This window comes from Aquila chrysaetos, chromosome 5 (genome assembly GCF_900496995.4).
Source record: "Aquila chrysaetos chrysaetos chromosome 5, bAquChr1.4, whole genome shotgun sequence".
Classification (NCBI taxonomy): Eukaryota; Metazoa; Chordata; class Aves; order Accipitriformes; family Accipitridae; genus Aquila; species Aquila chrysaetos.
Genome location: NC_044008.1, coordinates 72,500,939 through 72,523,912, shown reverse-complemented (window position 1 = coordinate 72,523,912; position 22,974 = coordinate 72,500,939). Strand labels below are relative to the sequence as shown.

Genomic DNA, 22,974 nt, shown 5'->3' with positions numbered 1-22,974 from the left:
TCCTGTTGAACTGCATATATTTTTCCATCTTATGTTAACTGATATCAGGAAATAGAGATTATAGACTACGGATAGGTAAAAACTGGAGTGTTGTATCTGTGTAATTTTTTCCTTGCAAAGAAAACATCAGGTGCTTAGATTCTCTGCTGACTTGTACCCTTTATTGTCCCATAGACTTCAGTCAAATATAAATCAGCAAATTTTTTTATTATTAATGCATGTTTACTGTAAGGATCTTGCATCATTGTTTTATTTCACATTTCTTTTTTTTTTCTTTTCTCTCATCATTCTTTTTTTTACAAATGGACAATTGGAAATCAGAATACACAGTAAGTTTTTCTTCCTCTTTTTATTCTAAAGATAGAATAATTATGTGAAATATAGTAGTGGAATCCAAACTGATTCCTTCTTAATATAACTAATACATAATGCATTCAATAGTGGAACTTTATTTTAGCTATTTGTTTAAGAAATTTAAGGTTAAATTTGAAGTATTTCTGTGGGGATCCTATAAATTATTTACCTTATTTTTTTATCACTTCAAAATAATTTCATCTATTTTTAGTCACTGACTGTAACAAAGAGAAGCTTCTATAAAACAGGGCAAGGCTTTTAAGGTTCCAGTTATTACGTGGAGACATGAGAACATATTTTATTTTATTTATTGTTTTATTAACTTATAAAATGCTCATCTCTGGTATAGTATCTGGGAAACTGTACAATTTGTAGACAAAATTAAACATAATCTGGGCACAGTGCCCAGAAAAATCAACTCTTCCCTCTAGCAGAGCTAAGGCAAAATATAGCATATAAATCATGAGAAAAATTGTTTTAAATGTGCTGGCCTTAATAATATACAGTAAGTTTTCAGCAGCCTTTGGAAGATGAGGAGGAGATGGTGAGGACATTCCAGGTGAAGGGGCCTTTGAGAAACTCCTGCCTTGATTTAGTTTGAACTTCTGACTGCAGATAAAGCATAATCTACTTGTTTTTCTTAACTCTGCAGTGCTCAAAATGTTTGTGCAGATTTTTTTAAAACCAGTAAAGCATACAGAGGGGAAAAATATTTTAATGTGGTAAATGTGAAAGAGAAAAAATAAAGGTTTTTAAGGGCTCAGCTCTGAAAGCTGGAGACTTAGAGTTGAAACTGTGATAACTAAGTTTAAAAATCCAAAGTACCAAACTGTGCTTTTCAATATGTACTGAAGATATTTATTACATATTCTGCTTTGTTTCATGTTTAAAATTCATTTGGTTGTCAGAGGAAACCCAAATGTCCCATAACGGACAGTAGTAATGAGGGGACAGATTCTTAGCTGTTTTTGTAGGAAGATAGCTTCAGTAGGGCCTATCACAGTTTACATTAATTAAGGCTTTACCCTTCGATAACAGGTTTAATCTTAGGCTGGGAAGATGACATGCTATGTTGCATCACTGTCTGTTACTTACACTCTGTTGTATATTTTTTTCTTTAACTGAAAATCAATTTGGATTTTTTAAAGCAATTTTTTTTTCTTTAACCAAAAGAGACAAGTAGGAATGATTAAAGGGGTGGTAGCAGACAGAAATACATGTCTGAATTTGAAATGCAATATATTATCTAAAACCAAATAGCAGCGCTGTACTCGTAGAATTTGAATCAAGAGGTGATCTTTATCTAATCTGATGAGACAACACCTGGAACACATTTTGGTGAAGGTCTGTAGAAGGTATACAGCTACAGAGATGTTCAAGAGCATCAGCAAAAAAGATTGCAGGGTTGAAGAGACTTGTAAAAAAAATTAAATTGGTCTACAAATGTAGAAGGTAGGCAAAACAGTCACTAAGTGACGGTATAACTGCCTATGGGATTTGGGGACTAGTTATTCACCATGGTGCAAGGAAACAGAACTAGAAATATTGCGATGAGATTAAGGAGACTGTACTTCAGACAAAAATCTAAAATATATTTTAATGGAGCTCATAGACTATGATATTATGTTCAAGGGAAATAGAGAAAGTGCCTTTGCTTCAAACTGTTGAATCTAGAACAAAAATGTTAAATATACCTCTGAGAATAATTCCTATCCCTGTCTGGAATATTTCTCTAAATTTTGATCTTGTATATTCATTAGAGAATTCTAAAAGAAAGAATAAACCCACAGACTTTGCCCAAAATATGCAAGATAGCTTGGAAACCCTGTTCTTAAAAATCGTAAATTTCCCCCAAAGGGTCTCTGGGACATCCTAAGAATTAAATTCAGCCTCATTTCAAGGAAAACTGATTCTAAAGGTAGGCCAATCATTGAATAAATAAAGCGTAATCTTATGAAGTCAAGTACATACTGCTGTGTAGTTTGTTCACGCCTTACTTAACCTCGTAAGTTTCACTCTAAATAAAGAGCAAGGATGTTAAAGGCTCAGTAGTGCTATTTCAGTTAGTGATTTGGAAGAGGACGTGAACAACAGACTGAATCTTGCTGATAGTCTTAAGGTTTTTCAATTGTAAAATATGAAGGCTGTTGAAAATTTACATTCAAGCATATACACTAGCATTCAGAGATTCAATGCAGAATAATTTCATCAGTCTGGTTTTCCTGTGCAATATTATGGATTTCATAAATATGACCTTCTTAAGGACCTGAAATTAGGACATCTAAGAAAAAAAGCTTGGCAGGCATTGAAAATAATTTCTAGAATATTGTTCTCTGCAATGGTGGTATAAAAAGCCAAGAGTGATTGGATGCATGAAAACAGGAATGGAAATTAGAGTGTCATGATGTTAGTACTCTATAATCTGGGTCCAGTTATGATGGCATCTGCTTTAAGGAATGGTATTTGTTACACAGCAAACCCCTAAATTTGACAGCAAACAGCAGGTCTACTACCAAGTCTTGACAACTGTATTAATAATATGTAAAGCAAACGACACACTTAAGATAATGAGCTTAACAGAACTATTGCAGAAGTGATGCTTTTGTAGTGTATAATATGTGAAATATTGTAATGTCAGGAGAGCATTTTAAAATCTACACTATGCTGTTTGTGGAGGAGGGCCTCATTAAAACTACAATACAAAAGACTTCCTATCAGGAAGATGAGACGTGGGTAATGTCCCAAGAAATGCCGTATCAAAGCTTGAGCTAATCTTTGCAAGCTTCCTGCTGACATTGAGAGGGAGGAGGAAGTAGAAAAAATACTTTCGAAGCTGAAGCCAAAGGAAGTCATCCAGATTTGGGGGTACTATTTAGAGAATAAGATACTCTATAAAGTTCAAACCCTTGTTTTAGTGGCTGGGGCATTACTTAAGAACTGTATATGAGAAAGTCTCTTAAACTTAGAACAGGAGTTGCTTTGGTTTTGATCTTGTAATTAGAAACCTGACAAGATATCTTGCTAAAATAAATGTTTAATTTTTATTCATAAGTTCATTTAATATTGTGATTAGGTTGATGTTAAGCTCATAAATTTGGGATACTGTATTTGGGAGACAGCTGAAAGGGAGCCCTATAGAAGTAACTCCTAGCGTTTCTCCTCTATGACTGATTACAGGACTTGGGTACTGGTGAGTGCCTCCTGTCGAGCTACACATGCTATTGGGGAATGGGTGTTGCTAGCTGCTGGCTTTTAGAAAGAATTCCTTTGCTAGTGACAGGCTGAAGCCTTTTTCACTTGGAGGATGGAGGAAAGATGCCTTGCAGCTCTCCACAAACCCTTATGTGCCAGCTTGTAACAGTATTTGTAAATATGTATCTTTAGTGTAAAATGTTTATGCTATTCTTAGATATGTGGACAAGAATGAACTTTCAGGAGGCTTTCTTATTTTCTTTCTGAGGTTGTCCAGCTAGGTTAGAAATAATTAACTAGAAAGCAAACCTGTCTTTACTGCAAACCAAACAAAAAAGGATTGCACAGACAGAACTAAGTTTCTTTACCTGCATTGGGATATTGTTAGACAATAAGCAGCACAGAGCAAATATCTTTTTGACCTGTTCAAGTGACAGTTGAGATTCTGGACAAGAAGAGAGGAGCCTCAAGCAAACAAATAATCAAATCAGAAATGTATGGTGATTAAACCATAGTACAAAAAATTCATATGATCAAAGTACACTGACAGTGAGCCTAACGAAGTTTAGCTATCAAGTTGGAGTACAAATAGGTTAGGAAAAATACAAACAGAATTTAAGCAAACTCTTCTGAGTTTGAAGGTGCAGTTCAGTTGTTTACCAGGGATAATTTCAAATAGTTTTGCTGTCTGATCTGAACAGCTTCAGTGTTGTTAACAATACTTCAATTCTGGGGCAGAAATTTAAAAACAGCTGGATAAATTTTTTTTAATGCATAATTTATGGCCAATTGTTAGTTTCACAATTATAAGTATATAAAGCAAAATAAACACTAAAAATGACATGTTTTACTCTCTGCAAGGAGGAAGAGAATTATTTCAACCTGCCAATGTCTCAAATTAACTTAGGAGTAGGATATAAATTCAAAATATTTATGAAAAACAGTTACGGAACAGAAAGCAGGAGACAACGATTCCTTTGATGATGGATCACAATGACACTAATTCTTCTACAGCAAATGACTGAGGCAAATAAAATTATTTCATCTGGTATGTGTCAAGGCCCCAGAGTGATATTTGCTAAATGTTCCATTATTGACCTGCTGGTTTCTGATTACTTCTGAGAACAGGCATGTTTTGTCCTTCACTTAGACAGCTGCCAGTTTATCCATAAAGTAAATTATGTGGAAGGAATGTTTTTGTAATTGTTATTTTTATAAGGAGATGACTTGAGAAGGAAAAAAGTTGTGTCAGGTAAACATTGCAAGGAATCTGTAGAGTTTTTTTCCTGTGTTCTCTTTATCTGATTACTAGTGCTTGAAATTTGGATGTAACCTATCACAAGGTGCACAAACCTTTCTCCAGCTTGAGTATATGAAGAGTCTGCATCAGAAATGCAACAGAATCTGTGTTGCAGGATTAGGGCCTAATACAAGGTTACTACCAAAATTTCTCCTCTTTCACTACCTAACTTAGAAGATAGGCTAACTGGTGACATTACTCTAGTAAAACACATATTTCGTTCCTTTAGAGATTCTAGCAAAAGAAAGGACCTCTGTAGTATTTATAAGAAACAAATAATATATTTTTAGAAAGCTGCAAACCTGTATTGTTATTTAATAGCTTAATCTCATTGAAACAGAGTAAATCAAACTGCTTGGGAGAATTCCTTTTTTCTACCACTAGCTTATTATAAAACAACCCAAACCCCTCTCTGATTCATGGGACTGTCATTTTCACTTGTGCACACCGCTTCTCACTTGCGATCTTCCTCAATAAACGGGTTACTGTTCCCATGTATCAAAGAAGGAGATCCTAAGGGAAGGCAGAAACAGAGATAAGTGCTGAGTTTCATAGTGGTTGGAGGCAACTTGTTAGTCAAATGTTTCATCCTCAAGTTACTGTATGTAATACAAAAAAATTGTAGGTTTTTTTCTGAGCTTGTTTATGAAAATTTAACTCCCTTGGATATTTTCAAGCCTTTTTTTTTTTTTTTTTGCATTGTTCTTACTCTTTCTGCTCAAAGGCACTTTTTCTGCTCTTTGCCACCTTCCTGTGCTTGTCTTGCTTTCCAAATTCACCTCCCTCTCATTGAGTCACATCTTCCAAATCCTGTCGTCACCCTGCCCAGCCCTTTCCATCTATTCTCTTCCAGCTTTGTCATCCTGATTGATGCTAGCTTGTGTAGTAAGTAACCTGTATCACGTAGTAGCTCTGTGTGCTCCCATGCAGTGCTTTCCAGAGTATTCTGAAGGTAGTCGGTAACATGGTGGCCATTTTCCAAAAAATTTTGAATTTTCAAGTAAAGAAGCTCTATTCTTCCTGTAAATAGCCGAAGGAAATACTCTAATTTAAAACATGCTGTAGAGATATCACTATATTATCTTCACATATCTTGTTGCATATAAACTGTAGAGACAACATCTTCTTATCCATACCCATATGTGATTTTGATTTTTCTCCCTCATACAGGTCTCTCTGGTCTGTCTTCACCATTGTCCAGAGGCATTGGCAATCTCCCATGTTACATCCCTCCTCCCATTCCATCCATCCTTCTTATTTGTAAATGCCCCCTATTGTTCCAGGGCTGGTGTGTATGTGTCTGCCTGTCTTCCCTCCTTGCCCCTTGCTGTGCTGGGCATTCCCTCCTGCCTCAGTAAGTCTGGGCACCTTCCACTACCCCAGAGTCCCCACTTCTCCTTTGCCTATTAAGGAGAAGTAGGGACTCCATTTGTCTTTTCCGGGTTTTTGATCTTCAATAAAGAAACGCTGTTGTTACCCACCGACTACCAAAACAGTGCCCAAAAATTTTGAGTTACAAGGATGTGGTATCTAGAAGTTACCCCATTAAAATCTGATTTTGCTTGGCCAGTCTCATCTCATTGTAGCAGTTACTGTGTTCTTTACCTCTAGGCTCCATGGAGATTGCTCTGTAAAGGATCCAGTTCCACCTGTGTTGCCAAAATAATGGATATGTGACCATATTAAAAAAAAAAAAAAAAAATCATCAGTCTGAAAAGTGGTGGGAGATCAGAGAGAACATTTACATGCCATGTCTGCCTCTCCAGGCTTTAATGTTAAGATTTAGGGGGATATGCCTCTGCTGCTTAAAAAAGTGGGATTAATTTTTACTGTACAAAAATAACTCCCAAGGATTGTGGATTAATGTTCACAAGGAGCAGAAGTGAAGTGCAATGGTGAGGTCTCTAGCAGTTCTTCAAACGTTCTGCAGAAAGAAACCAAATGGAAAATGAAACTAGCTAAAACGGTATTGATGAAATAGCACTCAGTCATACAAAGCGGGTTACAGAGGGTAAAGAAACCTTTCTCAGTTACCCTCTCTCCACCCTATTTACTGGCAACTATAGTAATTCCTGCAGCCACCTCGGGCGTAATTACTATGGGAAGGTTATTTTTACAGTCCTCCCCATAAAACGATTGTAAAACACCATATGTGTTTGACTGTCTCTTTAAGACTTTGGCAAGTGTTTTGGCATACTTAGGTTCTACTCTGTTCTTGTAAGTGTTGCTTATTGCTATGGCAACACTAATCAATCATCATGCTAAAAATAGGCCCTTCGTTTTTCAAGAGGTTATCTGTAGTGAATTGAAAATGCAACTGCGGTCTGTGTTTTCCGTATGCTGCTTTCATTTCACTTTATTTTAATCTGGAAATACCCATGCTTATGTGTGGTGATTACTATTACAGACTCTAGCTATTTCACTGGTTACTGTCTTAAGCCTTACACCTCTCCTGGTTCTTCCAAAAGGAGTGCCAAATGTAGAAAGTTTAAGAAAACATGCAAACAAAAAAATCCAGAATATTCTCCTTATTTGTTTTTAAGTGTCACAGGTGTACTGGATTATAACAATTTTTTAAGGAGTTTATAACACATCTAAAAAATCTGGAGGTGACAATAGAAAAGACGCCTCCTTTGAGAGCTTTACACAAAGAAACCTTATAACTGAAGACAGTAGGACTCTGAAGATTTTGTCCTATTATGTAGAATTTAAGTGTAATTTCAAGTTAAAGATTCAATTGGCCACTATTTTTTTTTCAAAGAGGAACCTTGCAAACTGTAGAGATAGTGAGATGGAAAACTGAAAACTGCCCTGTACATTCCTGCGTGTGCTCAGTGTATCGATTGGCTGCCAGGTTTGTGCTGGAAGAACACACACCCCCGGGGGAGGCAGAGCAGAAAGGGAGTGGTGCTTTGGAGGAAAAAAAAAAAAAAAAAGATTACTAAACGGTTTATTACCTACCATTCACTCCCAAGTTTGATTCTGACTGTTGCATAACACTTTTAATCCCCAGCTAAGTAAATAAGCAGCCACTTAAGGAGGGGAGAAAAACCCAACAACTTCTTGCATGATGAATAATAGTCTTTTGAATGATGCATAAACAGTTTTCTGGTTCTGCCAGAGCCCTCTGCCAGTTAGTCAGACTGCAGCTGATGAATCATGAGACACATTCTGTGAAATGTTCAGAAATTTGGACCCTGCTAAGTGTTTCTGGAAGCCAGTGAGACCCCCCATAGCTGGTAAAACAGTGGTTGTCCATCAGTTGAGTTTCTGAGAGATGTGTTTGCAATGGAGTACTTTTTGGTGAATTTTAGTTTTCATTTGGGGTAAATTCATGTCACCATTTATAATCTCCAATTAGATTGTTATAGTCCTTGCCTTTATACTAAATACACTGGGAGGTTGACTTTTGATAGCTTTGTGCAAAATAAGACTTTCTGCTCTCTAATGAGGTGGCTTGAGGTAAATGGCACTTATGATTCTTCTTTTATAATACTTTGAAGATCCTTAGTCTTTTCATAATGTTTCTTTTTTGAAATACAAGATTAGAAGATCTCTTTTTTTAATTAGAGTTTAGATTCTGGGTCACAGGAAACAACTAGATTCAAGCAGTGGCTTGCTGAAGTGCTACAGGCAGCCTAACGTAAGCCTTAAGTTCAGTATATGAAATGGCTGTATTTTCAAAGTATCATGATCTGACTCATTGCTGGTAAACTCTAGACAGTGATTGAAAATGGTGGGTATTTTTTAATAGCAAGGTAAAAAGGAAATCTGGCATTTGGCTTCATTCAAAATTTCATCTGAAACTGTAGCCATGCTTCAAATTAACAGCACAAAAGTTTTTTGTATTTTGCATTTTTGTCCTCCACTGTACCTGAAACTGTGACCTAGAGGCTACTATTTTGATAAAGAAAAATGGTTTTGAGTATTGAAAAATGTACTCCATCCAACAACTCCTGAATTTCTATAGTTAGATCATAAGTAAAGATACTTTAATCGGAACCAGGGATGAGGAACTGCTTTGGTAAGGGTGTTAGCTGTAAATGTGGAAGATGCTATACTGAAGTTCCTTCTGTCAATGGAGTTTTCAAACCTGACAATGGGACCATGAGAGCAGCACCAGGTCTTGTGGTGGACCTTGCTACTACTTAAAAGAGCTGGGAGAACTGCACTGCCCAGAGCTGTTAAAGTCAGCATAGTCAGAGCAGTTTCCATAGCCACTGAGGTTTCCGACAAACCACTAGACTCAGACTGTATAACTTAAAAGTTTGCAAACTCACAAAGCTCGGACCTAGATACTTGGTCTGCTCAAGCATTATAGTCTTGATGACCTTTCCACTAGTGATAGATCATTGATGTCATTCTGTTTTCTGTTTTTATCAATTACTAGATGTTATTTAAGGAGTGTTGATTTTGTGTAATTGTGTAGCAAAGCAAATTAAATTTTGGTCTTCAGATCAAGAGGGCAGATACTTAACACACACTAACATGTAAGTAAATCATGGCCTAGAGCAGCAACCTTGAAATATGCAGACGCGATGCTAGTAAACTGTGTTTTCCTAACAACTGTTCTAAACAATTAGTATATCGTAGATGGTATGGCATACATCTCTACTATTTTCAGTGAAAATGTTTCTAAAAGCTGTTGCTCAGACCTAAGCATTGAGTCCTCAGTAGTGCAGTACCAGTTACTGCAATTCAGTAAGCAGTACTAGTAACTGCTGATAAAATATTAAATGAAAGTCTCCTCTCATTTCCTCAAGGATGCTCTCCCACAGGATGCCCATATGCAGAGGTCTAGGTTGTTGTCAGCAAGAGCTCTGTACACCTGGACCGTGACCCCTGTAGTTATACATTTTTGTAAAATACAAGGCTGCTATGCACTAAATTTCTGATATCAATAACCCATGTTTTTAGCACCCTAGCACCTATGTAGTTATTTTCCAAATGCTTGAAAAACTGTGCAGTAGATGTCTGTCATTAGGTTATACACTTTTTTTTTAATCTGCTTTTCATAATCCACCTCCAGTGGTAATTTACTTTTCAACCCTCCATGTTCTCCTGCAAACACGAAAAACAACTAGAATGTTGGTTTATGCCATTTGAATATGAATCCTCTGAGTGACATCAAATGTTGTTTTAGGACATGGTGGTACCCCTGTGTCTCCTGGGTCATTCCCTATTTTTTTTGTAACATCACATTTACAACTTTCCTTACTCCAGGAATATTTGATTGAAGAATTCTTTTAATCAAGCCCTTTTATTCATTTCTTCTTCCAGATAACACAAATGTAGTTCAAGGATGTTCATTCCAACTTTTGGTTAATTTTTGAGGTAAAAATTAGAACCTTATGGCAAACCTTGGCTTTTTTTTCCCTTCCCAAGTTCTCTCCCTGTAGTGCCTACTGTTTGCCAAGGCTTTTGCGTGCAGATGCCTTTGGGTGTCTGTCAGAATAGGGGGAACATACTGAGATACACAGTGAAACCTCAACTGAGAGAATATCTGGATTTTTTTGGTGTTAATCTGTATTACAAGATCCCCAGTTCTGACAGACTGCTTATAAATATCGCATGTTTTCAGCTGGCATTTCCTGAGATGTATACATAGGAAACGTTTAATTGCCCACGAAATATAGGTAATAGGAGCTAGTAGACCTGTCATTGAACTTGCCCCATCCTGCACTCCACATACTGCTAATTTTTTTTTTTTAATTTTTTTTTTCCTCCCACTTATTCACTCAATGAACAAGTTGCATAGCTGAGAATAGTCACAGTTTAGGTTGGATTGAAACTCGTAAACTTGCTACTCCACAGAAATCTTTAATAAAAGGCAAAACATTTGTAAGATCTGAAGAGAAGCCTGTGTGGTCTGGGCATCTGCAGGAGCAACATGTAACATGGGAGTATTTCATTATGTTAATGGTGACACAGTTTGACCAGAAGCCTTCCATGGCACCAGAATCTTATTTTGGCAAAACTTTCTCACTCATTTTTTCAACAAGGATTGATTCTAGATGTGCTTATTCAATAGTAGATATCCTATGATCAGAAGGCGATTGAACAATGACTTGTTGGGTGATATCCAAGGAATCAGGAATATATTTTCTGCAGTCTCAAAGGAGCTGGCTTCACATTTCAATTTTGTTGCACTACAGCTGGCCCTCTAAATCACCTCTTTTCTTAGTCATCAGCCCCTCCCTTAGAAGAACTCTGAATTTGATCAAGTCCAAACTTGGACCAACAGCAATGTGAACACTGAGGCATCATAATGTCCTCATTGTATAATCTGTATGTACAGCACATTAGTCATAGTCTTTACAAAGACACTTTGCCATAGGGTATTAGTGATGCATCATACAAGGAACTGGCACTTCAGTTTCACTGGCAGTTAATGCAAGAAAAGACTTGATGACTAGTAGTAAAGATGCTGATCTAGTATCCTTCTGAGTTTGTTAGCTACTCTATCTGCCTGTTTGAAAGAAGAACTGTAAAATGCTAAAGAAAGATATTTGAAATATTTTTTCAACTGGAATTATGTTGCCTGGTATTATAAATTCTAGTCTTGATAAGCCAACTAAATTGAGCAATCGACAGAAAAATAAATTTATTCCCATGTAAAATACAGAAATATTATCTTAAATAGAAAAATATTTGTGCATTCTTAATTTTATTGCATTATTACCTAAAGATTGATTTGGGTTTAGTATAAAAGAATTTCCACAGCAGCTCATAATCCATCTTAATTTCATTAATAGGAAATTATGCTAAAATTCATTTCTTACTGAAAATTAGAAAAAACCCTCACGCATCAAAGCATTGTTGTCCATTTGGTTAGCACCTGCAGCTAGTGAAGTGTCCTTGACTTATTTTAGATGGGGGATAGACTAATCTATGATGAGGAATATCTGGTTGCTCTCGATCTTAGTGAAGTGAATTTATAGTAAGACATTCAGGACATTTGTACTCTTACAAATAGCAAGCATGAAAACTTTTGTATCTAGCTATTCCAGAGTACTTACAGTAATTTATTTATATCTTCATTATAATATTCAACTTTTAGCTAGAATCTCGACATCTCTTCAGAATCATAAAAACCTTTGCTATTATGTTCTGTGTACGTTTACTTTTTTTCCTTGAAGTAATCTGAAGAAAAATAAGAAAGCTGATAACAAACAGGATGTACTGAATGTCAGCTGATGAAGCAAGGCATGTTTTTTATGTCAAACATTTTTCTTTTGTTGCAGTGTTCATTTTTGCCTAAATTCTCCATTCATATAGAGACAAAATACGAGGACAACAAAGGAAGCAATGACAGTGTAAGTATGATGGCTTTTGCAAAATTTGATCTAATCCTTTTAGTTAATCACGGTCTATCTCTGGGGGTTGTAGGTCTTTCAGTCTGGGAAAAAGACCTAATCAGGCTTGTATCGTTGCACCTATGTGGGTGTCCTGTTCATTAAGCAGCTTGTCAGCTTGCAGAGTTGTTACCTCTAAAGCACCATGAAATTAAAGATTCGTGTACATAACTTCCCTTCTGCATCTCACATTCTACTTGTTACTTCTCTAAACACAACATAATTTACATATGTGAATTTAGTCCTGATGAATATTTATGGAGACTAAAAAGATTACTCTTTTTTTTGTGTGTGTGTGTGTGTAATTGTATTCTACTTTATCTGTTTCACATTATTCTTTATGAGTAAAGGGGGTTGAATTCAAAGGATCTGTTAGGAAGAGCAAACAGGAAACTAAACAATGGTCAGAGATGAGAGATCCCGGTAAACAACTTCAAGGGAACAATGGCTGGGCTATTGAGGTGATGCTTTTGGCAATCACCAGAAGTTAAAAAGTTCTCAGAGTTAAGAGCTTAGCGATGAAAAGGATAATAATTAGCTATGCAAAGTCCTTTGTAGAGGAAGGGTGGGAGCGAGTAGCCAAGCCGCTGCTGATCAGGAGATGCTCTGGAATAGAAGGCAGGAGGTCAGTAGGACTTTGTTGCCCTGACAGGGAGCAAAGCAGAGTCATACAACTTGCAAGAAAAGAATAACATTCAATAAAGCCAGGCATGTAAAGATTCAACCCTTGGATTAATACACAAATAGGTTTCCCCGTACGGGCCACCAAAAAAGGACTCTGGTGGGCTGACCCTGGCTGGATGCCAGGTGCCCACCAAAGCTGCTCTATCGCTCCCCTCCTCTGCTGGACAGGCGAGAGAAAATATAACAAAAGGCTCGTGGGTCAAGATAAGGACAGGGAGAGATCACTCAGCAATTACTGTCACAGGCAAAACAGACTTGACTTGGGGAAATAGTTTCATTTTTTACCAATCAAATCAGAGCAGGGTAATGAGAAATAAAACCAAATCTTAAAACACCTTCTCCCTACCCCTCCTTCTTCCTGGGCACAGCTTCATTCCTGAATTCTCTACCTCCCTGCCCCCAGCAGCACAGGGGGATGGAGAATGGGGGTTGGGGTCAGTTCGTCACACATTGTCTCTGCCGCTCCTTCCTCCTCAGGGGGAGGACTCCTCACTCTTCCCTGCTCCAGCGTGGGGTCCCTCCCATGGGGACAGTGCTCCACGAACTTCTCCAACATGAGTCCTTCCCACAGGCTGTGGTTCTTCACAAACTGCTCCAGCGTGGGTCCCTTCCACGGGCTGCAGTCCTTCAGGCACAGACTGCTCCAGCGTGGGTCCCCCGAAGGGTCACCAGTCCTGCCAGCAAACCTGCTCCAGCGTGGGCTCCTCTCTCCACAGGTCCTGCCAGGAGTCTGCTCCAACGCAGGCTTCCCACGGGGTCACAGCCTTCTTCGGGCATCCCCCTGCTCCGGTGTGGGGTCCTCCACGGGCTGCAGGTGGAGATCTGCTCCACCGTGGACCTCCCTGGGCTGCAGGGGGACAGCCTGCCTCACCAGGGTCTTCCCCACAGGCTGCAGGGGAATCTCTGCTCTGGCGCCTGGAGCATCTCCTCCCCCTCCTTCTTCACTGACCTGGGGGTCTGCAGGGTTGTTGCTCTCACATATTCTCATTTCTTTCTCCAGCTGCAGTTGCTGTTATGCAGGGATTTTTCCCCCCTTCTTAAATCTGTTATCCCAGAGGCGCTACCGCCGCTGTTGATGGGCTCGGCCTTGGCCAGCAGCAGGTTCCTCCTGGAGCCGGCCGGCATTGGCTCTGTCGGACATGGGGGAAGCTTCTAGCAGCTTCTCACAGCAGCCACCCCTGTAACCCCCCTGCTACCAAAACCTTGCCACGCAAACCCAATACATATATGTTTCATTTTGGTACACTTCAAACAGTCATTTGCTGCAGACTTATGGGAAGAAGTTTCTTGTAGGTGTGAAATACAGGTTAAAATGTCTGGAAACTTGATCTGTAATACAGAGACCTAATGAAGGAGTGTTTAAACTCATTCTTGAGAAAGAAGGCAGTAAAGCAGATTTTTTAAGGGGTCTGAGACACAAAGCCTTTCAGTTTCCAGGGGTGTCCCTCTAGCAGCCTTTTTAAGGTTGAAGTGTTCTGTTCTCCAGATGGGAGGTACATTTCCCTAACTGCCTTGAGCCTGCGTGTTAATAAAGCTGACAGCTGTTGCACTGCTTATGGCAGAATAATTACATGTAAAAGAACAAGGTATAATTCTGAATAGTGCTTTTGGCATACAGACACTTTCCCAATGGGAACATGACAGAGATCATCTATTAGCCACCAGATACCAATAACTTTCAGTCACTGCTAGTCTAAGCCAGATCAGTGAGAGAGGAAAACAAAGAAGTGTATTACAATACCAACTATATGAACGTTATGTAATTTATGCACTCTTTAATGTTCACCTCTGCTTTTTGGCAGCACTTTAATTCAGAGCAAGCCCACACCTTTGGTTTAGGGAAGGTGCAGACTAGTCTTCTGGTACATTATAATGTCAGCAGTGGGAAGACACATTCTGTACTGATGCCTAACAGAGGAAAAACTGAAGCTATTTAATCAGTGAATTTTCAGGTTTTTTTCTGTGTGTCAGCTTTGTGGCTAAAATACTATGAATCAAGCCCTGAACAGTACCCAACCAGTGAATTTAAGGTGAAAGTAACATAGGTAGGATACTCAGATGATGTAAATCAAAGAATCTCTACTCTGCTTGAATCCAGCTCTTCAAAAGTAATTTCTACCAGAGTGCCAGTGGGGTAATATTATATTACCTTTATATTGTGGTACCTGAGTCACAGACTAGGCAAGTGTTTACCAAGATTAACAGATTTAATTGGCCCTTACTTGAACTGAGGAGGAGAAAGAGAAGCTGAATTAGAGGACTGCACTCCAGCCCTAATTTCCATGATTTTGTAATTCTGAGAGCTATGCTATTGACTAGTGTGAACACAATAAACCAGTGGAAGATCTAGAGTTTTTGCTGTTGATCCAGTGACATTGATCTGGTGACACAGATGTGGCTGGTACAGCACTGAAATGCTGGAAGGTTAGTAAATACGGAGAGACGTGATTGAGCCGGTGGAGAGATTTCTGTTAAACCAAACAACTTGGAACTAGGACTGAGAGTTGATCTTGTTTCTATCACTCAATAAGTAGGCTTAAACCCCACTTAAGAAAATGTGAAGTGTATTTCTCCTTCATATCAGGCAAGTTTAGATTAAATTTCACTATGTTTGCTCAGTCAGAAAACAGCAGGAAACATAGCATCTATTTCTATAGATTTCCATAGATACACTGCATTTTTCTTCATCGCGACTGTCAAGCTTGACTGATGAAGAAATAATTAATCCAAAAAATACTTCTGTAAATTTTGCAGTTGTAATACAAGATATACTGAATGAATATTAATATTACAGTAAGGAGGGTAATAGTACGTGTCTGATTTTAACTCAACCATTTCTAAATACATTTTTTGAGATCATACAGGTTTTTTGAAATCTTTGAACCCTGATCTGTTCTTCATTTCCATGCTATCTAATAAAGTAGATATTGATTGTGAAAAGCAATAATTAGATATGAGGGTACTAAAGCTAATTCTATTGATGAGCGGAAGAAAGCAATATAAATGTTCTGGGGTTCCTGTTGTCATTTAGCAGGCTAGTATGTTATTAGAATTATTTTATTTAACATGTTACATTGTCTAGTAAAATTCTACCTAATTACTGCAATATATCTTGATGCAAAAGTCCTGCCTTTTTCCTCCCAATTGTCATGATAGAAGAAACTAGTGAAAGATAATGATACCTGCTTTGGAACTTGATTTTTCTATGTCTTAGATGTCCTAGTGTTTCCTAGGCTTTGTCATCATTTTAACCTATTTTAAATGTGCTTAAAGCACTATTGTTCTTATTTGTTTAAGTTTGCACTTGATTTGCAAAAAAAATAGAAACATTACCAGAAAGTACAATGGACAATAAAACCCTTTATTTAGATAAAACGTTGTGTAGATGATAGTATTGCAGTACCATAAATCCATCTAGTTGTGATTTGTAGTGCTAAAGCGCAGCTGATTTTGCTGTATTGCATCTAGACGTTCGCATGGCAACTCTCTCCTTAGAAAAACAGAATCAGTGTTGGATGAGCATGTTAGTACATCAAATATTGTCACTGCTACCTTGCAGCTTTGTAGCTTCATTAGTAGTGTTAGAAACTAGACCAATGAGTCAGGCCATTCAGTGTTTCCTTTTATGGGTCTTTTAAGAAGTAAACTTGTTAGTTTAAAGAGAAATTTTATTTTTATTTTACTTTTAGAAATTCCATTTTGTAATTTAAAATAAAAATTAGAATGTTTTATAAAATGTAAATGACACTGTAGGTGGTATCTGTAGAGTATGTGAAAATACTGCTTCCCTATTGCATCTTTAGCTGCTTATGTAAGTCAAGGTTGCAGTGGGAACTGCTGGGAAGAGGGAAGTGCAGGTGCCTACACCAGAGAGCTTCAGTGAACACAGACAAGCTATAAAAGTGCATATTAATCACGCAGTGCACACTTTTTTTCCCCTAAGAAAAATTAGCAATTAGGGAATTTGAATATAGATACACAAAGTCTATGTTTTGAGTATTAAAACCACAAGTTAAATACAAGAAAATTCTTAAGGTTATCTAATTAATGAAATGGTCGGAAATCACAGGCAGGAGTGGTATAACTTATCGCTTGTTTGTGAATAAATTATTAGTCTGTGGTTTTCATGAGCAGACTTTGTTAACCTCTTTTTTTATTTGAACAGATATTATTTTCTTTTAACAGTCTATTGATTGGTCAGTATTTATGTCACATAAGGCTAATTTTATTCTAAATGGTGTATTGCTCTCACTTTTCTCCCATCTCTGTTCTTACCCTTTCAGTGTACAGTACAGACACACATTTTGGGTTTTTTTTATTTTAGTGGGAAATGTACCAACTTAGGCTTTCTCTTGATTACAAAGGATCCACCACATGGCTCTAGTAGATATTGTAATCAATGCACAGTGATCTTATGCACTGCAGCTCCGTGTCTACTCTTGCATGCCACAGTCTAGTCCTGGTGAAAATTTCTAAAAAGCAGTCTGTAGCTTAAGGTAGAGGAAGGGTAGAGTGAAGGCACTGTTCAAGCAAATCACTGAATTACAGAGACATTTCAGTTTTCCTGTTTGTTGCAGAAGGATCATTATGTTTGACCGGTTTTTGTTGGTTTGCTTTGTTTTGTTTTTTAGTCACAAAATTAATTTCTGCTTATACTTGGGAAGTGAATTTTTGCTGTCTGATAGTGCCTGGGGAAAGTAAAAAAAGTACAGCTTGTAAAAATGATCCAATAGTTGTCAATAATGGAAATTCACTGTATGTAACAGTGCCTTGCTCTTTGTAGCATAACATTTTGCTCTGGAAAACTCAATGGCTGGATCCTGATTATTAAAGAATAACATGCAAAATCTTAAAATAACTTATTCTTTCTTTTTGTTAAAGGGCCATGATATATATTAGCAAGAATAACATTATTGTCAAGGGTAATGAAGGTGTGGAGTCAAGATTTCGAGGCAGAGTTGTATTTCAAGATTGCAAAGTATGGGTATCATTGGGCAAGTTTTTGTAAGTGTATGGCTCAGTAATGCTGATAAAGTCATGGGAGTTACAACATTAATTCTTTGTCAATCAAGAGAAAAATATATTATCAAAGTGTTTCTTGCCTTTCAGAGATAATATAGTGTTGAAAATGCATGTCTCAGAATGACCATTTGCCAAATGAAAACAAGAGGTAGTTCTGTATTCCATATAGTTATAAATTAACACCAGTATCATTTGACACATTAATAGCTTGAGCACACTAAAACCAGCCAGCTAATAGCAGATACTATTTGATATGCTACCTAAGTAAATTGCAGTGCCATCATTTAAAGTTAGAAAATCCTTTCTTGATGGTGAGTTCTAATTCTGCAGCCCTACAAGTGATGCTTCATCATGCTTTATGCTTAGTGTGTATTTCTGAAGTGTTGGTTGTGAAACATTTGACTAAAGTAAAATAAATTTTAGGTATGGCCAGCTAAGAAGAAAAGCCATTTCTAGTTTTGCTGGTTTTAGGGTGGTTTTTTCCTCTTATTTTTGTCTCCTATTTTAGTAACATAGAACTAGGTTGTAACAAACTTCAATATAGCATATGTAAATTAAATTTAAATTTGCTATTTAAGGAAACAGCCATGAAACACTGATTTCAGCTGAAATGGATTCAGCTGTGCCCTGGCTTAGCCTTACTGCACCACAGGATATCATCCTGTAAATTTTCTAAAGGATGGCTAGGCATCACTGCAAAACATGTCAAAATCAAAGCTAGGGTCACTTTTAGGGATGATTTTATTTGCACCTGGACTTTTTCTGCATGATGGTCTTGAGTATCTGTTTGTGTCCTGTATAATTTGCAATGAAAAATCTTGATTTTTGTGAAGCTTTCCCCCTCTAATAAGTCTCAAAAAATACAGGCAAACAAGTGGAGAGTTTAGCCTAAAATTCCTTCTGTGTGAAGAGCTCTCTTTTTGTTGAACATAACTACAAACAGTATGTCCCAAGCACATATGGCTATCACAGAACATTAGATAAGGCCCATACTGACAGAGAGTGTGAACAAGTATTGTGGTTGTGCCTCTACTTTTTGATTTTTCTAAATGAACTGCTGAAGTTAATTAGTAAATCTAGCACTTGAAATAGATGTGACTTAAAAAAAAACTAATCCCAGTAAATATTATTGATAGTCTAGTATGGTCTTGGAAGCATAGCTACTTTGGCATAATTACATAAAAATACATTTCTCTGTTCAGAAAGTACAAATCTAAATGAGATATTTTATAAGAGATGGAATAATAGAGGAGTCGTGACATGGAGATAAAAGGAGCAGGGAGCAACGCTGCTGATAAATATGTAACTGCCTCTTCCACTCGGCAGCAGACAGTGATATTCCCATGCCGTTCAGTGAGCCAAATTTACTGCTCTCAGGGACAGATTCAATCTTTTTCCATAGAAGAATTGCTCCCCATTATGTGTGTCCACATAAATAATTTTAGCCAGTGAACAGGTTTGAAATTGGTCAATTCCTGTAATCTTCGCCCAAGTAAATCTCAGAAGTAAATTAATGGACTTTGCGGGTAACTGAGGTTGGAACGTGAGTTACCAAAAAGTTATACGCTGAATAAAACTCCATACATCAAGTTCTAAGTAGGTGTTCTTTTATTTTAGACCAAATTTTCCTTCAGAAAAATGAAAGTTAAAGTGGACCAGATGACACAGCCTGCTAAAGGATGCTGTAATAATAAATTGGATACTAGCCAGTAGTTCTGACGATGGCAATCTAAGGAGATGAGAATTTCAAGGTGGAGAGTAGGTTTTGTGCCAGAGTTTACCTTTTTTAATAGGAGGAAAAAAAAAAAAAAAAGGATCATTCTTGCAGTCCTTACTGCAATTATACCTCTAACTTTCACATACTATGAAATCTAGATTTAAACCATCCTACAAATGATGGATACATATGTATTCTGCTCACAGAAAGCGCTCGTCATCATATAAATTGCTAAACACCTGCAAGCTGCATAGCTAGACTACATTTCAGGGGTGGGAGAAAATAGAGAGAAAACCCCAAAACTTCAGTGAAATATCAATATTTGAATTAAAAAAGAAGGATATATGTTGCATATATGCATTTAAGCTTGGGAACTCTTCTAGCTGAGTACTGTATTTTTTGCATTTTCTTGAAGCTCGATGACAATGAGTGATCAATATAATAGTGAGAAAGGCAGAGATAAATTTAATTTCATTTCAAATTCTAATGTTTAAAGATATTTTTGTCATGCCATTCATGTCATAGCCTGCCTATCCCACTAAGATGTCATCTTGTGATATCCAGCTACTGCAAAGTTAAGATTTAAGTTCATAGGGATGCCTGTTGGCTTTGTTGGCAGGGCAGGGAATGGGGAGGCAGAGAGGGAAGAACAATGCTTTCAGGCATAGATGTTAACTCAAAGAAGGATTTAATGGAAGAGGAAATTTGATTTATAGGAGAAATTCTCATCTTAATAAATTACATTTATGCATTGAACAATGTAGTCATTTTGGATTCAGTTTGTAGATAGGCACAGGTGTCTGATTACTTAGCATATGGAATAATAATCATGTTTGCTACCGTATTACCTGCCTGTAATTAATTTAGGAGTGCTCTGCTTTTTTGGGAAAAAAAATCTTTTAGCTCTTATCTGTTTAATTTCTCTGCCTTAGCTGCATTTCTCAGCAATGGCTGACTATCTGGATCTAACATAACAAGTAAGGAAAACATAGTGATCTTGTCTCACCCAAAGCCTTACAAGGGACGGAAAAAATAGCTTTCAGAAAAAAACACACCCGTTTCCAAACTTGTTTGTTTATAGTGTGGAATTTTCTATATAGGTTGCCTTATCACTTTCATCTCTAACAACTTGTCTTTATTTCTAAGTTGACCTGTTATTTAACTGTTTCCACAGGAAATTTTGTCCTGTATGTATTAGTGTTTAAAATGTAAATTAGCTGCCTTCTGACCACAAACTCCTTGTATCTAGGCTGGTAAAAAAAAAACATTTTGTAGTAAAGACAGAGACGGACAACTTTCCAGCTGGTAATCCCTTGAATACCTTCTTTGCTCTTGATAGAAAAAAAACATCACAAGAGAGAATCATATATTATGAAACAAAGCCAGGCCAAACAAGCACAGATTTGACCCTCAGAGTCTTAGTAGTACAGATGAGTGAGGAGTTTGCCAGTGTGAATGTACTTAATGGATTCAGCAGAGTCTGGCTTTATACTATTTACATCTAAACCAAGTTAGCTGTGGTGATTTTCCATAAAAGTTAAATTTTGGATTACATACATCTGAATGAGGTTGAAGCCAACAACTTAGCCTGAAGATAGAAGAAAAAGAAGAATGGGAAAGGAGCTTGTAGAAAAAAGATATTAAATTTGTTGTTGGCTTACCATCATCTCATAACCTGACTTTCTGTTCTGGCTTTGGCTACAAGGCAAAGAGAAGTCACTAGCAAAGTATCTGCTAGGACATGTCATTGTAGGTCATGAGGAAAATGAAGGAAAGATTTTTAAATATAGCTGCACTTATATTTCTGCAGTATCCTGTATGGTCTTTCTTTCCTGAGGTACTAGAATCATCTGCCAGGGTTTTTTTTGAAAATTTTCCCAAAAGAAACTATTGACAATTGTAAAGATGACCCAATTAAAACCTTTCTTCCACTTTTTGTCATTCTGTGGGTGAATTAGTCTAAATAATGATTCATTCCTCTTAGAAAGTGGAAATGTATGAATGTTTGTCTGTTGTAAAAAAGCTGTCACCACCACCACCCCCCCCCCCAAAAAAAATCACAGCAAAAAACGACGCTTCAGCCTGAATGTCTTTGTTTTCTATTTGATCATGTATTTCAATCTCAATTAATTACTTGGCTTCCAAATGTAAAGCCTGTCCATTTCTTTCCACTATAATATTTAATATTCTGCCTTTCTACATCATCTTCTTAAGGATACAGATTGTTCTCACCATTCATTTTCTGCACATTTGCAAATACAGTTGCACAGATTGGGAGCCTTATGCTTCTTTTCGTGGCCTTTAATCTCTTCCTTTAAAACTTTTAAATTTCTCTAGTCTTTTTGATCACAAATGCAATAAACCCATCCTCCCTACAGGTTTTAAGACAATCCCAGATTATGTGGCTAGGAGAGGCAATAAGAGAATTAGAGCTAAGAAATCAGTCTTGTTCTCTAATGACTTCCTATTTTCTACTGCTGATAGAATGAGAAGATTAAATCTCTATCTGCAAATCTTGTGAGGACAATCTAAGAAGGGGAGAAGCATAAATGATTAGACAACGACTTCTGCCAGCAAAGGGAAGCGAGAATGTCATTCAACAAACTTTTGGAATGGAGGAAATGGTCAGAGATAGCCTAAGCGGCAAATAAGGCATAGTTGAAATGGTTGAAAAATTCCTCCTGGTTTTGACAGATTGGCAAAGGCATCTGTCATCCCCACTTCTATCAAAGCATTTTAAAGAGAGAAGAAGAATTTAAGACTATATTACTTAGAGGTGCAATGTGTGGATCAAGCCTGTAACAGAGCAGGGCACATTTCTTCACATCAGATATTGGGTAACAGTCCCAATTTAGGTCCTTGCAAATGTGCAGAGATGTGCATGTGCTTAAATATATTAGGCTTGTATTTAAACCTCGTACTGATTCAGAGCCTCAGCTGACCTGATAATGTCCATTTAAGAGAAATCTCCAATATTTTATTTAAAGCTCAGAGATTATGGTGAAATGCATATTGTTCCAGAAATAGTTCAGCTGATTTCATCGAGGGCCTGCTCTGTTTATCTGAATTTGTTTAGGAAAAAAGCAAGCGAGGAAGCTTATAAAAAGTGACCTATATTATATATAGAAAACATAACAGTTGTTTAAAAAAATGTACCCCAATTCGAAGAAAGAGCACAACAGGAGAAGGACCTCTCAGCTCAAATCTGTTCAAATAATCAACATAATTTTTTGCAAAACAAGGATTGGAGTAGGAAAATAAGTACACAAATAAAAACAGACTGGAGTTTCCCTTTGTTCTGTTCTTCTGCAGTTGCAGACATGTTAACATTTTATACCCAGTTCAGTAAG

General features: G+C 37.2%; 1 protein-coding gene and 1 non-coding gene across 6 annotated transcripts in view; one reads left to right on the top strand and one right to left on the bottom strand.

Moving 5' to 3' along the window:
* The window catches only part of PITPNC1 (phosphatidylinositol transfer protein cytoplasmic 1), a 92,893-nt gene that overhangs the window by 46,513 nt on the left and 23,406 nt on the right, over positions 1-22,974 (top strand). For all 5 annotated transcript variants that reach the window (XM_030014457.2, XM_041123297.1, XM_030014458.2 and 2 more), the window contains 2 exons: positions 322-329; positions 12,091-12,162. In XM_030014457.2, coding sequence (XP_029870317.1) covers positions 322-329; positions 12,091-12,162 — 80 coding nt within the window. The remainder of the gene's footprint in view (positions 1-321; positions 330-12,090; positions 12,163-22,974) is intronic.
* LOC115342360 lies at positions 10,603-10,714 on the bottom strand. The gene has a single exon (XR_003923746.1). It is a non-coding gene; the product is annotated as a U5 spliceosomal RNA (small nuclear RNA).